The sequence below is a fragment of the Anomaloglossus baeobatrachus genome, chromosome 7 (genome assembly GCF_048569485.1).
Source record: "Anomaloglossus baeobatrachus isolate aAnoBae1 chromosome 7, aAnoBae1.hap1, whole genome shotgun sequence".
NCBI classification, from domain to species: domain Eukaryota; kingdom Metazoa; phylum Chordata; class Amphibia; order Anura; family Aromobatidae; genus Anomaloglossus; species Anomaloglossus baeobatrachus.
In genome coordinates, this window is record NC_134359.1 from 310025910 (window position 1) to 310042408 (window position 16499).

At 54.6% G+C, this 16499-nt stretch overlaps 1 protein-coding gene across 1 annotated transcript in view; it reads right to left on the minus strand.

The window, feature by feature from the left end:
• Window positions 1–10700: 10700 nt before the first annotated feature.
• PHKG2 (phosphorylase kinase catalytic subunit gamma 2) overlaps window positions 10701–16499 on the minus strand; it is a 29125-nt gene continuing 23326 nt past the window's right edge. Inside the window, exons 3-9 of the mRNA XM_075318691.1 lie at window positions 13109–13163; window positions 12964–13029; window positions 12438–12601; window positions 11916–12006; window positions 11655–11808; window positions 11450–11575; window positions 10701–11339 (exon numbers count right to left, since the gene is read on the minus strand). Of these exons, the coding sequence (XP_075174806.1) occupies window positions 11079–11339; window positions 11450–11575; window positions 11655–11808; window positions 11916–12006; window positions 12438–12601; window positions 12964–13029; window positions 13109–13163 (917 nt within the window). The 3' untranslated portion in view covers window positions 10701–11078. The remainder of the gene's footprint in view (window positions 11340–11449; window positions 11576–11654; window positions 11809–11915; window positions 12007–12437; window positions 12602–12963; window positions 13030–13108; window positions 13164–16499) is intronic.

The following is a 16499-nucleotide window of genomic DNA, read 5'->3' on the forward strand; positions in this document are numbered from 1 at the left end:
TCCTACCTTAGTGACCTCAGAGGGAGCACTGCTCCACCCCTGGCTTGAGTTATGGACAATCCACAACATGGAATATAGGCCATAACTTTGCCTGGGAGCGTCGTAGGCGGACGCCAATGCTCTCATTGTGACAGTTATGAATTTAGCTACAGAACGAGGGGACTCATGACCTGTCTGCCAGTTCCCCATTGGCTGATATCACGCCTGGGGCATTTCCCAATGTCCTGCTCCCATAAAAAGGGTGTGCCGGCATCGTCCGCATGCGGAGACACCATTTTTATGGTTGCCATATTTATCGGAAATATGGCTTGCGAGATATGAACCATTTTTTACTGGAGTCGTTCTGTCTGGCTATTTCCATAGCCTTGCTAACTAGCTAGCAGCTCCTACTACAGGGTGACGGCAGGGAGTCATCCTGTGTCCATTGTTCCCACACCACCTCATCTCCATATCACAGGACATGGCCATGGAGGTGTGAGTGGAACACTGAGAACAAGAAGGGAGGGGGCACTGCCAGGGAGTGATGAGGGATTATGACTGGAGTCATAATTCATCTTCATATCCCGGGATTTGCCTCACACCTCCCCCCTTTTGAGGGCGCTAGGGGGCAGCACACTCCGGTGTTCCCCCGTGCGCCCGTCCGCGACCTCTCCTTGTCGGGACAGCCCGTCTGCGTTACCGTGGTCACGGCCCCTTTTGTGGCGAATGGTGAAGTTGTATTGCTGGAGCGCAAGGCTCCATCGCAACAATCGCCCATTCGTCCCAGAGACGGTGTGCAACCAGCTGAGGGGATTGTGGTCCGTCTCCACGATGAAGTGGCGCCCGTATAGATAGGGTTGCAGACGCTGCAGGGCCCACACTATGGCCAGGCACTCCTTCTCCATCGTGGAATAGGCAACTTCCCTTGGTAACAGCTTCCTGCTCAGGTACAAGACTGGGTGCTCTTGGCTCGCAGAGTCCACCTGGCTGAGCACCGCACCGAGGCCGAAGTCACTGGCGTCGGTCTGTACTACAAACGGCCGCGTGAAGTCGGCTGCCTGTAGCACGGGCGGGCTGGACAGGGCGTCCTTTAGGGCCCGGAAGGCTGTCTCGCAGTCCATTGTCCAATCGACTGCAGAGGGCAGCTTCTTCTTGGTGAGGTCCGTCAAGGGCTTTGCCAGGCTACTATAGCATGGAACAAACCTCCTATAGTACCCAGCGGTCCCCAAGAAGGACATCACCTGCTTCTTGGTCCTGGGGGTGGGCCAGGATGCGATGGCTTCCACTTTCTCAGGCTCGGGCTTCAGTGTTCTCCCACCTACCCGGTGACCGAGGTACTGGACCTCGCTCATGGCCAGCTGACACTTTCCCGGCTTGATGGTCAAACCTGCCCGGTGGATCCGCCTGAGCACCTGTGCTAGATGCTCTAGGTGGTCCTCCCAGGTGGGACTGAAGACGGCAATGTCATCCAGGTACGCGGCCGCGTACCCTTCAAGTCCCTTGAGCAGGGTGTTGACCATCCGCTGGAAAGTGGCAGGGGCATTCCTCATCCCGAATGGCATCACCGTGGACTCGTACAGTCCAAATGGGGTAATAAAGGCAGAGCGTTCCCTGGCCTTGCGAGTCAGGGGGATCTGCCAATATCCCCGGCTCAGGTCCATGATGGTCAGGTACTGAGCCCCGGCCAACTGATCGAGCAGGTCATCGATGCGTGGCATTGGGTACGCATCGGCGACCGTGACAGCATTGAGCCCCCTGTAGTCCACGCAGAACCGCGTGGTTCGGTCCTTCTTAGGGACGAGGACTACAGGCGAGGCCCAAGCGCTGTTGGATGCCTGGATCACCCCCAGCTTCAGCATCTCGTCAATCTCCTGGCGCATGTGTTGCTGCACCTCCAGGGAGACCCGATATGCTGAACGCCGGATCGGGGGATGATCCCCAGTGTCCACGTGATGGACAGCCAAGTCAGTCCTTCCGGGCTGGTTGGTAAACAACCCCCGGGAGGGGAGGAGGGTGGCCCACAGCTGGGACCGTTGGTCTTCCAAGAGCTGGTGGCCAACCTCCACATCCTCAATGGATCCGCCTGCCCTAACCTGGGCTAGCATATCCAAGAGGGTTTCCGCTTCTCCCTCCTCGGGCAGGTTGCACACGGGGAGCGCACATGCCTCCCGCTCATGATGTGCCTTCATCATGTTCACATGGAAGGGCTTCCGCCTTCCACGGGCAGGGTCCAGGGTGACCAGGTACGTTACAGGGTTGAGCTGCTGGTACACGAGGTATGGGCCTTCCCAGGCTGCCTGAAGCTTGTCCTGTGGTACGGGGACCAGTACCCACACCTTTTGACCCACTTGGTAGGTCCTCTCACAAGCGTTCTGGTCGTACCAACGCTTCTGATCGGCCTGGGCTTGAGCCATATTGTCGTGTACCAGTTGCGTCAAGGCCTGCATTTTGTCCCGGAAGCGCATGACATACTCGATAACCGACACTCCAGGGGTGGCCAAATCCCCTTCCCAAGCCTCTTTCACCAGAGCCAGGGGGCCCCGCACACGTCGCCCGTACAGGAGCTCAAACGGTGAGAATCCTGTTGAGGCCTGTGGAACCTCCCGGTAAGCAAATAACAGGTGTGGGAGATACCGCTCCCAGTCACGCCCATGGGAGTCGACCAACATCTTAAGCATCTGCTTTAAGGTGCCATTGAACCGCTCGCACAGGCCATTAGTCTGTGGATGGTACGGGCTGGCCACCAGATGTCGCACCTGGACTTGCTTACAGAGGGCCTCCATCAGCTGGGACATGAATTGGGTCCCCCGGTCAGTGAGCATTTCCTGGGGAAAACCCACTCGGGAGAAAATCTCCAGCAATGCGGTGGCCACCTTGTCAGCCCGAATGGACGACAAGGCCACTGCTTCTGGGTACCGGGTGGCATAGTCCACTACCGTCAGTATGAAGCGTTTCCCGGAGCTGCTGGGGATGGCCAGCGGGCCGACCAGATCCACAGCCACCCTCCTGAAAGGCTCATCGATGATTGGCAGAGATACTAGTGGGGCTTTGGGGCGTGGCCCCGCCTTCCCCACTCTCTGACAGGTTTCACACGAACGGCAGTAGGCAGCCACATCGGCCCCCATTTTTGGCCAGTAGAAATGCTGGTTTAACCTGGCCTTGGTCTTAGCGATCCCTAGGTGTCCGGCCATCGGAATCTCATGTGCGATCCGCAACAACTCCGTCCGGAACGGATAGGGTACCACCAACTGTCGGTCCCTGGGCCACGCCTCCGGTGAACCCTGCTGGACCGTGGCCCGGTACAGCCGTCCTTGGTCCCAGACCACTCGCTCCGGGTCCGAGTCCGAGGGAGGCTGTGCCGCCTGCTCCTTAAGAGCTTTCAGGCTGTCGTCAGCTTCTAACGCTGCCTGAAACCCCTGACTAGATGTGGCCAGAATCGACGAGACTGTCACATCTTCAGTCAGTACCCCGGGACCTGTGTCCTGGCCTCCACCTGACTCGGCTGCCACTTGGTCAGAAGGGGAAGAGCTATCGGACCTCCGGGAGGCCCCTTGGCTTCCAGCACTCCCACTGCGGGTGACAGCGGCCACAGCCGCTGCGACCGTGGGTCGTGCCTGCTCCTCCTCCGTTCCTGACCAAGTCGCCGGTTCAGGCAGACCTACCTGGCTTCCTGACACCCCGGTTGTGGGGGAACCATGCACCGAGATCTTACCTGGGAGCACTTCCGCTCCTGGACCGGCCCCAATCTCACCTGCCTGTTCCCCTCCTGCAGCAACAGAACCCCGCTGTGAAATCTCTGGGGACCCCACATTTGCTGTGGTAGCCCCCACCCCACACACTGGTCCTCCCCCTGCAGCACCCTGCTCTCTGCTTATCCCTGCAGAGGGCAACAGATCCCAGCTCACAGGCTGGTTACTTGTAGAGGCATTGTCACACCTTTCTCTGACCCCCTCCCCTGTCACAGCTGCAGCTGAGTGTGTGTCTATGGTGTCTGTGCAAGCAGAAATATCAGAGTTCACTCCCTCCTCCCTTACATCATTCATAGATAACACATTAACATTGTTAGGAGTCATGTCAGTACGGGCTGAAGGTTCAGCCCTTGGGGGGGGCCCAAACTGGGAGGTTATCTGCCCCAAATCTGTCCCAAGTAGCACGTTTGCAGGGATCCGATCAGTTACCCCCACCTCCCTCACCCCTCGCCCTGCGCCCCAGTCCACATAAATGTCAGCAACAGGCAGCGCCGGGTCAGTGCCTCCAATCCCGGAGACAGCGAGGGTTTTTCCAGGGATCAAGTCTTGGGGGGACACCATCTCAGGCCGCACCAGAGTCACCTCCGAGGCGCTGTCTCGCAGTCCTATGGTCACAGACCGGCCGACGGTGACAGGTTGGAAGCTGTCCAGGGACCTACCACCACCCCCACCCACACAATACACCTTGGGCGGCCCTTGGGACGGGGACGGAGCCGGGGCCTTGGGACGCTGAGGGCACATGGCCGTGAAGTGTCCAGGTAGGTTGCACTGGTGGCACCGTCTTGGTTCCGCCACGGGCCTGGAGAGGGGAGTTGAGGGGGACACCCCCTGCAGTCTAGGGGCAGGTGGGGCAGTCGCCGAATTCATCTTACCCCCTCTCCAGGTGCTGCTGGTGGCCGCTCTCCTGGCCTCAGGGGCCCGGTTGTTGGTGTAGTCATCGGCAAGGGCAGCTGTAGCCGTGGACCCCTTTGGCTTCTGGTCTCGGATGAACTGGCGGAGATCCTCAGGGCAGTTCCACAAGAGTTGCTCCGTGATGAACAAGTCCAGGATCTCCGGTCCGGTGGAAAGCTGCAGGCCTTGGGTCCAGTGGTCGGCAGCTCGGGCAAGTGCCCGCCGGTGGTCAGCCCAGGAGTCCTTTGGTCCCTTCTGTAGGCTCCGGAACTTCTTGCGGTAGGACTCTGGAGTGAGGTTGTACTGTTGGATCAGGGCCCGCTTGATGGTGTCGTAGCCCTGATCTGCCTCAGCAGGCAAGTCACCAAGGATATCCAGGGCCTTACCCCTTAAACGGGGGGTCAGGTATTTGGCCCACTGGTCCTTGTCCAGATGGTGCTGCAAGCAAGTCCGTTCAAAAGCAGTCAAGAAAGAGTCCAAGTCTCCATCCTTCTCCAGCACTGGGAAGTCCTCAACACGGACCTTTGGGAGTTTGGTGTCTTGAAGGTCACGTGTGGCTGATGAGGGCCGGAGCTGAGCTAGCTGCAGCTGGTAGTCACGCTCTGCCTGGCGCTCTTCACGCGCTGCCTGCCGCTCCGCAGCCTCAGCCTCACGCGCTGCTTGCCGCTCTGCCCTGCGCTCTGCCAGGAGTCCCTTGTAGCCCTCCTGGTCTCCAGCCTGGAGAAGGGCCATAGCCATTTGAAGAAGGCTATCCGAGCCTCCCAGGCTCGGTGGAATGGCACGTGGTGATCTGCGGCCCGCTGCGGAGCCTGGTGATTCACTGTCCCTTGCAGAGCGGAGGGCTGGCATCTGGCTCGTTGAGGACCCTTGGGTGAGCTGCTCCTCATCTTGTCCATAATTGCCAGCTTGTGCGCTGTCCTCTGCAGAACGGTTTTCTGGCGTCGAGCTCCTGGAGGACTCGTGGGCAACCTCCTCATTGCTGTCCACAGCACCGTCCTCCCTCTCTTCGGCTCCTGCCTTAGCATTGGCCAGTTGCATAGCTCTGCTCCTGGTGCCATCAGCCATTCTTGCAGACTTTTGGTCACTGACACAGAACTGACACCTGATGCCTCCACACACCTTACAGTATCTGCACTCTGACACTCTAGTGTTGAGCTAGTCTGAAGACCCCAGCAGCCACAGCTGCTGCAGGCAGTCTTTAGTGTCTGGGAGTATGGGTCTCACACTCACACACACTATTATCTCGATCCCACCGCTATGCCACCAATATGTCACAAACCACCGGGGGGGTCACTCAGAAATCCCCCGCGCTGGCTACCAGTACGTCACAATCGGGGGGTAACAAGTGGGGGTCACCCCTCCTTTATACCTCCCGACCGACAGACAGAGCACGTGACGCGCTCTCTAGCGCCCCTCTTATAGTCAGGCCAATTATGGAATTGCCCGACAATAAGCAAGGAGGCCGCTATACTACTTATGCCGATTATTGAAGGGTCCCCGGTGAGAGTAAGGTATATATTCCCCCGACCTCCGCGGGCGGAATATATAAAATCTCCCCGAATCTCACTGGCCTCCCCACAATAATCCTTGGCACAATTCGCTGCCACCAACCGATTTACGGTAACTATTAGCCGAACACACAGACGTGGGATTCAAGATCGAGATAACAGAACAGCCCAAGATTAATTATATAATTTAATCAGCCTAAAGCACACTAGAACTACAATATATACAATAGGGAATCTACAGAATATACATATGTCAGAGTACAGTTACAATCAAAGCATGGGTTACAAACAGGCATACACAGTTCCAGCAGTTACCTTGTTGCGTCTGGCCACAGGGGGGCGCTGTACCCAGGTTTCTAGGATCCTTCCCACAGATGTTTCCTACACGTGCCCCCAGCGAAAGAACACTGGAAAATGGCCGAAGTAGGGTTATCAACCTGGGCAGATCCAGGTCCCCTCCTACCTTAGTGACCTCAGAGGGAGCACTGCTCCACCCCTGGCTTGAGTTATGGACAATCCACAACATGGAATATAGGCCATAACTTTGCCTGGGAGCGTCGTAGGCGGACGCCAATGCTCTCATTGTGACAGTTATGAATTTAGCTACAGAACGAGGGGACTCATGACCTGTCTGCCAGTTCCCCATTGGCTGATATCACGCCTGGGGCATTTCCCAATGTCCTGCTCCCATAAAAAGGGTGTGCCGGCATTGTCCGCATGCGGAGACACCATTTTTATGGTTGCCATATTTATCGGAAATATGGCTTGCGAGATATGAACCATTTTTTACTGGAGTCGTTCTGTCTGGCTATTTCCATAGCCTTGCTAACTAGCTAGCAGCTCCTACTACAGGGTGACGGCAGGGAGTCATCCTGTGTCCATTGTTCCCACACCACCTCATCTCCATATCACAGGACATGGCCATGGAGGTGTGAGTGGAACACTGAGAACAAGAAGGGAGGGGGCACTGCCAGGGAGTGATGAGGGATTATGACTGGAGTCATAATTCATCTTCATATCCCGGGATTTGCCTCACAGGGATATTATTCTCGAAGGTGAGGGATAGCCCGAGGGGATTATGCTTAATGGTTTCAGGGATAACAATGAAGGATCAAGATGAGGGCCAGGCTGCAAATCCCTAGTCTCGCTCCGTCCTGGCCGCGGAGGTTAATACACCCTAAGGTTCTGGGTGCCCCCGCTCAGCGTCGGCTATCCCTAGTAATCCCTATACCTGCTGAGGTCAGAGCGTCAGTCACACGATGTGCATAGTCCGTACACTGATGAGTATTCGGTGTTACTGATGGTCATAAACACAATTCCCAATCGCAATGTTTATACACATATTCCCCTTTAGAGTTAAATGGAAAAAAGGGGAAGGTTCTACAAGTAATTATTTAGGACGGCCACTCCGTGCAATAAACCAACAGATTATTCATGGACCCGTACTTAAGTTTACCCAACTGGGACTTATCTTGCTGGAGCGTAAACTCCCAGAAGAATCCCCACGCGTTTCCCCCACTTTATTTGGGGTTCATCAGGGGATGTTACCACACTGTGAAAATTCACCAATACCAGGTCACCTTCTAGTTTTTAGTGTCCTGCAAACAGATCCCTTTGAGGAGTTGAAAAAGATGATTAGATAGTCCTCCTGTCCTGTGCCAAAGGGGACTCCAGCTGCCCACCCTGTCAGTACGGGGTTGAATGGGATCCTATTCAGCCCCGTACTGACAGGGTGGGCAGCTGGAGGCGGATCCCATTCAGCCCCGTACTGACAGGGTGGGCAGCTGGAGGCGGATCCCATTCAGCCCCGTACTGACAGGGTGGGCAGCTGGAGGCGGATCCCATTCAGCCCCGTACTGACAGGGTGGGCAGCTGGAGGTGGATCCCATTCAGACGCGTACTGACGGGGTGGGCAGCTGGAGGTGGATCCCATTCAGACGCGTACTGACGGGGTGGGCAGCTGGAGGTGGATCCCATTCAGACGCGTACTGACGGGTGGGCAGCTGGAGGCGGATCCCATTCAGCCCCGTACTGACAGGGTGGGCAGCTGGAGGCGGATCCCATTCAGCCCCGTACTGACAGGGTGGGCAGCTGGAGGTGGATCCCATTCAGACGCGTACTGACGGGGTGGCAGCTGGAGGTGGATCCCATTCAGACGCGTACTGACGGGGTGGGCAGCTGGAGGTGGATCCCATTCAGACGCGTACTGACGGGGTGGGCAGCTGGAGGTGGATCCCATTCAGACGCGTACTGACGGGGTGGGCAGCTGGAGGCGGATCCCATTCAGCCCCGTACTGACAGGGTGGGCAGCTGGAGGTGGATCCCATTCAACCCCGTACTGACAGGGTGGGCAGCTGGAGGCGGATCCCATTCAGCCCCGTACTGACAGGGCGGGCAGCTGGAGTCCCCTTTGGCACAGGACAGGAGGACTATCTAATCATCTTTTTCAACTCCTCAAAGGGATCTGTTTGCAGGACACTAAAAACTAGAAGGTGACCTGGTATTGGTGAATTTTCACAGTGTGGTAACATCCCCTGATGAACCCCAAATAAAGTGGGGGAAACGCGTCGGGATTATTCTCCAGCAAGATAAGTTTACCTAACTGGGACTTAATTAAGTACGGGTCCATGAATAATCTGTTGGTTTATTGCACGGAGTGGCCGTCCTAAATAACCACTTGTAGACCCTTCCCCTTTTTTTCATTTAACTCTAAAGGGGAATATGTGTATAAACATTGCGATTGGGAATTCTGTTTATGACCATCAGTAACACCGAATACTCATCAGTGTACGGACTATGCACATCGTGTGACTGAACCACTCTGACCTCAGCACTAATTTACACCCCCTTGGGCTTTGGGTCAATTAATGGCACACAGTCAGGTATAGGGATTACTAGGGATAGCCGACGCTGAGCGGGGGCACCCAGAACCTTAGGGTGTATTAACCTCCGCGGCCAGGACGGAGCGAGACTAGGGATTTGCAGCCTGGCCCTCATCTTGATCCTTCATTGTTATCCCTGAAACCATTAAGCATAATCCCCTCGGGCTATCCCTCACCTTCTAGAATAATATCCCCATCAGAGGTTATCCAGCTCTGCACGACCTGTGTGTGCTCACTGACCGATATAGCTAGATATGATAGTGTGAGATATGGCTTGAATCAACCAATTTTAACGTTTATAAATAAAAATAGTTTTTAGAGAAATTAGTTTTTCGGTCTCATGAGGTCTCCGGCCTGCGCGCCCCCGGGACCATGGCTCCTGAGGTCTCCAGCCTGCGCCCCCCAGGACCATGGCTCCTGAGGTCTCCGGCCTGCGCGCCCCCGGGACCATGGCTCCTGAGGTCTCCGGCCTGCGCGCCCCCGGGACCATGGCTCCTGAGGTCTCCGGCCTGCACCCCCCGGGACCATGGCTCCTGAGGTCTCCGGCCTGCGCGCCCCCGGGACCATGGCTCCTGAGGTCTCCGGCCTGCGCGCTCCCGGGACCATAGCTCCTGAGGTCTCCGGCCTGCGCGCTCCCGGGACTATTGCTCCTGAGGTCTCCAGCCTGCGCGCCCCCGGGATCATAGCTCCTGAGGTCTCCGGCCTGCGTGCCCCCGGGATCATAGCTCCTGAGGTCTCCGGCCTGCGTGCCCCCGGGATCATAGCTCCTGAGGTCTCCGGCCTGCGCGCCCCCGGGATCATAGCTCCTGAGGTCTCCGGCCTGCGTGCCCCCGGGATCATAGCTCCTGAGGTCTCCGGCCTGCGCGCCCCCGGGATCATAGCTCCTGAGGTCTCCGGCCTGCGCGCTCCTGGGACCATAGCTCCTGAGGTCTCCGGCCTGCGCGCTCCCGGGACTATTGCTCCTGAGGTCTCCAGCCTGCGCGCCCCCGGGATCATAGCTCCTGAGGTCTCCGGCCTGCGCGCCCCCGGGATCATAGCTCCTGAGGTCTCCGGCCTGCGCGCCCCCGGGATCATAGCTCCTGAGGTCTCCGGCCTGCGCGCTCCCGGGACCATAGCTCCTGAGGTCTCCGGCCGGCGCGCTTCCGGGACTATTGCTCCTGAGGTCTCCAGCCTGCGCGGGACCATTGCTCATGAGGTCTTCGGCCTGCGCGCCCCCGGGACCATAGCTCCTGAGGTCTCCGGCCGGCGCGCTTCCGGGACTATTGCTCCTGAGGTCTCAAGCCTGCGCGGGACCATTGCTCATGAGGTCTTCGGCCTGCGCGCCCCCGGGACCATAGCTCCTGAGGTCTTCGGCCTGCGCGCCCCCGGGACAATGGCTCCTGAGGTCTCCGGCCTGCGCGCTCCCGGGACCATAGCTCCTGAGGTCTCCAGCCTGCGCGGGACCATTGCTCATGAGGTCTTCATGGAATATGAACTTGGGTGCTACTTGGTTGTGCTTTTGATCCCTAAACACCACTTTGGTGGTTGAAGGTGCCAATATTACACTGGTTTTAAACATAGTATATCACCTTCTATTCCAATCCTGTTTGTCCTTTTGGACCTGACCAGGGATCAGTAGTCTGTTCTGTTACCTTGCTCCGGATCTGTGGGGTGTCACTGGTTGCTAAGTAGATATTCCAGAACATGTGCAGTCACTCTACAATCACAAGTCTTTATTACATGGAATAATAGTCGTTCACTGGTAAAACTTGGGAATGTATAGTGACATATACAGAGGAGACCAATGCTAGAACATGGGGGAATGAGAATGAAGTGCAGGCGTGTGAATCCGAGTAAATGACTCCATACTTCACAATGTGGCGTCTACACAGAGACGAGGTCCGGGATTGTGCCCATAATACGTGCGGTGTGCCGTACTGGAGGTATAGTCTGCTCGTGTAGGGAGCGACTCCCCGTGAGAAATCTGTACTGAATACCCGTAGTTTCCTCTACATTGGGGGAGACGCACATATTGACCCATCAGACTAATTGTGCACCATCAGTAACCCGATTTTGCATCAGTCATGAGGTTAGAAGTCTCCATCGAGCTCGTCTTCGTCTCCCATTGTCAATAAAAGGGCTTTGGCCTGGTTCTGAAATAAAGCTGCACGGTTCTGTCGCTCTCCTTTTTTCACCCAATGCCCATAGATCCGGAAAGCACAAGCATCGATCAGTCTTCTGATGCCCTTCACCCCGTATGGGTCTCTTATGAGGAGTCCTCGGGTGACGGGCCGAGCTTGCCGCCATCTCACCAAAATGCGAACACAAGCCAAAGCCGCCCAGGCTGCAATCTGCGAAAGAGAATAGACAACAGGTTATTAGGACTCGACATTTATATAGTTATCATTAACAAGAACTGATGAATAAAAGAAGCATCACAAATGATAAAGAGCAAATTTACCCGAAAGCGACGATGCGGAGCGACAGTGGAGCCACGCTCTCGCTGGTGACTTTGGAAAAATCTGTGCTGAAGCGCCTGGTCTGCAGTAAGACGATTGTCTGGACAAACCTCAAGAAGATGGGAGATCTAAGACGACAGAAAAACAGATGACGCTCAGAAAGATTGTCAGCTCATCTGCCCCAATCTGAGGCCCCGGGCACCATACCAGATCCTTGGCTGTTGCAGATCGGTCATCCCATTCAGGAGAGCTGAACTGATACCGTCCATCCATAATCATCCGCAGCATTAGCATCTGTCTACGATGCCAGAAGGGAGGCGAGCCAGCCAGTAATGTATACATAATCACACCACATGCCCACCTACAACACAGGGTACATACCCAAAAGTTAAGAGACCACCTGCCACCACGTGTTCCCCGGCACCTTCCCAATCACGTAGTCATCGGCCATGTTCCAGGCATACTCACAGATCCACCTCTTTCCCATATCCGGGATGTGTTTCATCCATCGAACACTTCAGGATTTCTGGAGCCAAGTATCCTGGTGTCCCACAAAGCTCTGATCACCAAATAAATTGTCAGAGGAACAGCACAGGGTACAATCACTAACCACGGAAATCACATTATGCCCAGAAAGTGTAAGGCTATGTTCCCACGCTGCGGATTTTGCCGCGGATTTTCCGAAAATCTGCAGCAGCGGCACTTCCAAGCCATTTCAATGGCATTTTGGAAATGCTGTGTCCATGCTGCGGATTTTTCCGCGGCGGATTTGCCGTGGATTTTGATCTGGAAAAATCTGCAGCATGTCAATTATTGTTGCGGATTTTGGTGCGGATTTTGGGTATAGAATGGGAAAAAAAAAATCCGCGGCAAATTCGCGGTAATCCGCGGCAAAAATAAGGTGCGGATTTGCCACGAAAGTCGCGGATTTTCATGCAGAAAAATCCGCAGGTACATTCTACCGTGGACACATAGCCTAAGAGATATTACCTCGCAACTTCTCATCAGGTTTCAAGACACAACTGAAACCAAAGTCAGAAAGCTTGATGTTCAGACAGTCGTCCATTAGAATATTCTCTGGTTTCAGATCACGGTGGACAATGCCATTTCCATGTAGATATGAGACAGCCTCTAAAAGTGAGCGCATAATACACCTGTAATGAAGAAATCAGGGTTAGAAAGTTACAGTAAGAGGCAGATGTTCCTCACCAAGAAAACTGACTCTAGAAAGGATCTTCTGCTCTAGCTTATAGGATGTCCGCTTCTAGTACAAAAACAGATGATCAGGAGCGTCCGACTCCGTGTAATTGTCAAAGAGAAGTCGGGCAGATCCTGTTATTACCGCCCCACTGAAAAAAAAACACCCCAGAACTGGTAAACTGATCAACGATAGGCCTCTGAATAGCCAAGCTCTGGAGAGTCAGAGAGCGACAGTCCTCAGATCGATGCCTCATCCGACCAAGAAACAAACCACCACCTACTGAAAGCTGAAGCTCCCACCGGAAACTGAACCCACCTGGTCTCCTTCTCACTCAGGGTCACCTTCTCTGTTAGGTAGTCAAACAGCTCCCCTCTCTTCATCCTAGCCAAAAAAATACCATACCATGAAAATCACCAAGATCACCTGAAGATTCATCTCAGAAGAACTAGATCATACTCACAGGTCAAAGACCAGGAAAATGAATGTGGAGGATTCATAAGAATCAATCAGGGTAACTGCAAGAAAGCGAGAGAAGACATAGCATTAGGCGAAAGAGCATAGACATGAGGAGCAGAGACCGTAATATACAGCGACTGATGGAGGAGACATGGGGAGGTGTAAACAGGAGCAGATGCCACATATACAGTGACTGATGGAGGAGACATGGGGAGGTGTAAACAGGAGCAGATGCCACATATACAGCGAATGATGGAGGAGGAAACACGGGGAGGTGTACACAGGAGCAGAGACCACATATACAGTGTCTGATGGAGGAGACACAGGGAGGGGTACGCAGGAGCAGAGACCATATATACAGTGTCTGATGGAGGAGACACGGGGAGGTGTACGCAGGAGCAGAGACCACATATACAGCGACTGATGGAGGAGACATGGGGAGGTGTACGCAGGAGCAGAGACCACATATACAGCGACTGATGGAGGAGACACAGGGAGGTGTATGCAGGAGTAGAGACCATATATACAGTGTCTGATGGAGGAAACACGGGGAGGTGTACGCAGGAGCAGAGACCACATATACAGCGACTGATGGAGGAGACATGGGGAGGTGTAAAAAGGAGCAGATGCCACATATACAGCGACTGATGGAGGAGACACAGGGAGGTGTAAACAGGAGCAGATGCCACATATACAGGGAATGATGGAGGAGGAAACACGGGGAGGTGTACACAGGAGCAGAGACCACATATACAGCGACTGATGGAGGCGACATGGGGAGGTGTAAACAGGAGCAGATGCCACATATACAGCGACTGATGGAGGAGACACAGGGAGGTGTACGCAGGAGTAGAGACCATATATACAGTGTCTGATGGAGGAGACACGGGGAGGTGTACGCAGGAGCAGAGACCACATATACAGCGACTGATGGAGGAGACATGGGGAGGTGTACGCAGGAGCAGAGACCACATATACAGCGACTGATGGAGGAGACATGGGGAGGTGTAAAAAGGAGCAGATGCCACATATACAGCGACTGATGGAGGAGACACAGGGAGGTGTAAACAGGAGCAGATGCCACATATACAGCGAATGATGGAGGAGGAAACACGGGGAGGTGTACACAGGAGCAGAGACTACATATACAGCGACTGATGGAGGAGACATGGGGAGGTGTAAACAAGAGCAGATGCCACATATACAGTGACTGATGGAGGAGACATGGGGAGGTGTAAACAGGAGCAGATGCCACATATACAGCGACTGATGGAGGAGACACAGGGAGGTGTACGCAGGAGTAGAGACCATATATACAGTGTCTGATGGAGGAAACACGGGGAGGTGTACGCAGGAGCAGAGACCACATATACAGCGACTGATGGAGGAGACATGGGGAGGTGTAAAAAGGAGCAGATGCCACATATACAGCGACTGATGGAGGAGACACAGGGAGGTGTACGCAAGAGCAGATACCACATATACAGCGACTGATGGAGGAAACACAGGGAGGTGTACGCAGGAGTAGAGACCATATATACAGCGACTGATGGAGGAGACATGGGGAGGTGTAAACAGGAGCAGATGCCACATATACAGCGAATGATGGAGGAGGAAACACGGGGAGGTGTACACAGGAGCAGAGACCACATATACAGCGACTGATGGAGGAAACACAGGGAGGTGTACGCAGGAGTAGAGACCATATATACAGCGACTGATGGAGGAGACACAGGGAGGTGTACGCAAGAGCAAATACCACATATACAGCGACTGATGGAGGAGAACAAGGGAGGTGTACACAGGAGCAGAGACCAGTATATACAGTGTCTGATGGAGGAAACACGGGGAGGGGTACACAGGAGCAGAGACCACATATACAGCGACTGATGGAGGAAACACGGGGAGGTGTACGCAGGAGCAGATACCACATATACAGCGACTGATGGAGGAGACACAGGGAGGTGTACACAGGAGCAGAGACCAGTATATACAGTGTCTGATGGAGGAGACACAGGGAGGTGTACACAGGAGCAGATACCACATATACAGCGACTGATGGAGGAGACACAGGGAGGTGTACACAGGAGCAGAGACCAGTTTATACAGTGTCTGATGGAGGAGACACAGGGAGGTGTACGCAGGAGTAGAGACCAGTATATAAAGCGATGATTGGAGGAGACACAGGGAAGTGTACGCAGGAGCAGATACCACATATACAGCGACTGATGAAGGAGGAGACACTGGGAGGTGTACGCAGGAGTAGAGACCGGTATATACAGCGATGATTGGACGAGACACAGGGAGGTGTACACAGGAGTAGAGACCGGTATATACAGCGATGATTGGAGGAGACACGGGGAGGGGTACACAGGAGCGGATACCACATATACAGTGTCTGATGGAGGAGACACGGGGAGGTGTAAACAGGAGCAGAGACCAGTATATACAGTGTCTGATGGAGGAAACACGGGGAGGTGTACACAGGAGCAGAGACCAGTATATACAGTGTCTGATGAAGGAGACACAGGGAGGTGTACGCAGGAGTAGAGACCAGTATATAAAGCGATGATTGGAGGAGACACGGGGAGGTGTACGCAGGAGTAGAGACCATATATACAGCGATGATTGATGGAGACACGGGGAGGTGTACGCAGGAGCAGAGACCGGTATATACAGCGATGATTGGAGGAGACACGGGGAGGTGTACGCAGGAGTAGAGACCGGTATATACAGCGATGATTGGAGGAGACACGGGGAGGTGTACGCAGGAGCAGAGACCGGTATATACAGCGATGATTGATGGAGACACGGGGAGGTGTACACAGGAGTAGAGACCGGTATATACAGCGATGATTGATGGAGACACGGGGAGGTGTACGCAGGAGCAGAGACCAGTATATACAGTGATGATTGGAGGAGACACAGGGAGGTGTACGCAGGAGTAGAGACCACATATACAGCGACTGATGGAGGAAACACGGGGAGGTGTACACAGGAACAGAGACCATATATACAGTGTCTGATGGAGGAGACACGGGGAGGTGTAAACAGGAGCAGAGACCAGTATATACAGTGTCTGATGGAGGAAACACGGGGAGGTGTACGCAGGAGCAGAGACCGGTATATACAGTGATGATTGGAGGAGACACAGGGAGGTGTACGCAGGAGCAGAGACCACATATACAGCGACTGATGGAGGAAACACAGGGAGGTGTACACAGGAGCAGAGACCAGTATATACAGTGTCTGATGGAGGAGACACAGGGAGGTGTACGCAGGAGCAGATACCACATATACAGTGTCTGATGGAGGAGACACAGGGAGGTGTACACAGGAGCAGAGACCAGTATATACAGCGATGATTGGAGGAGACACAGGGAGGTGTACACAGG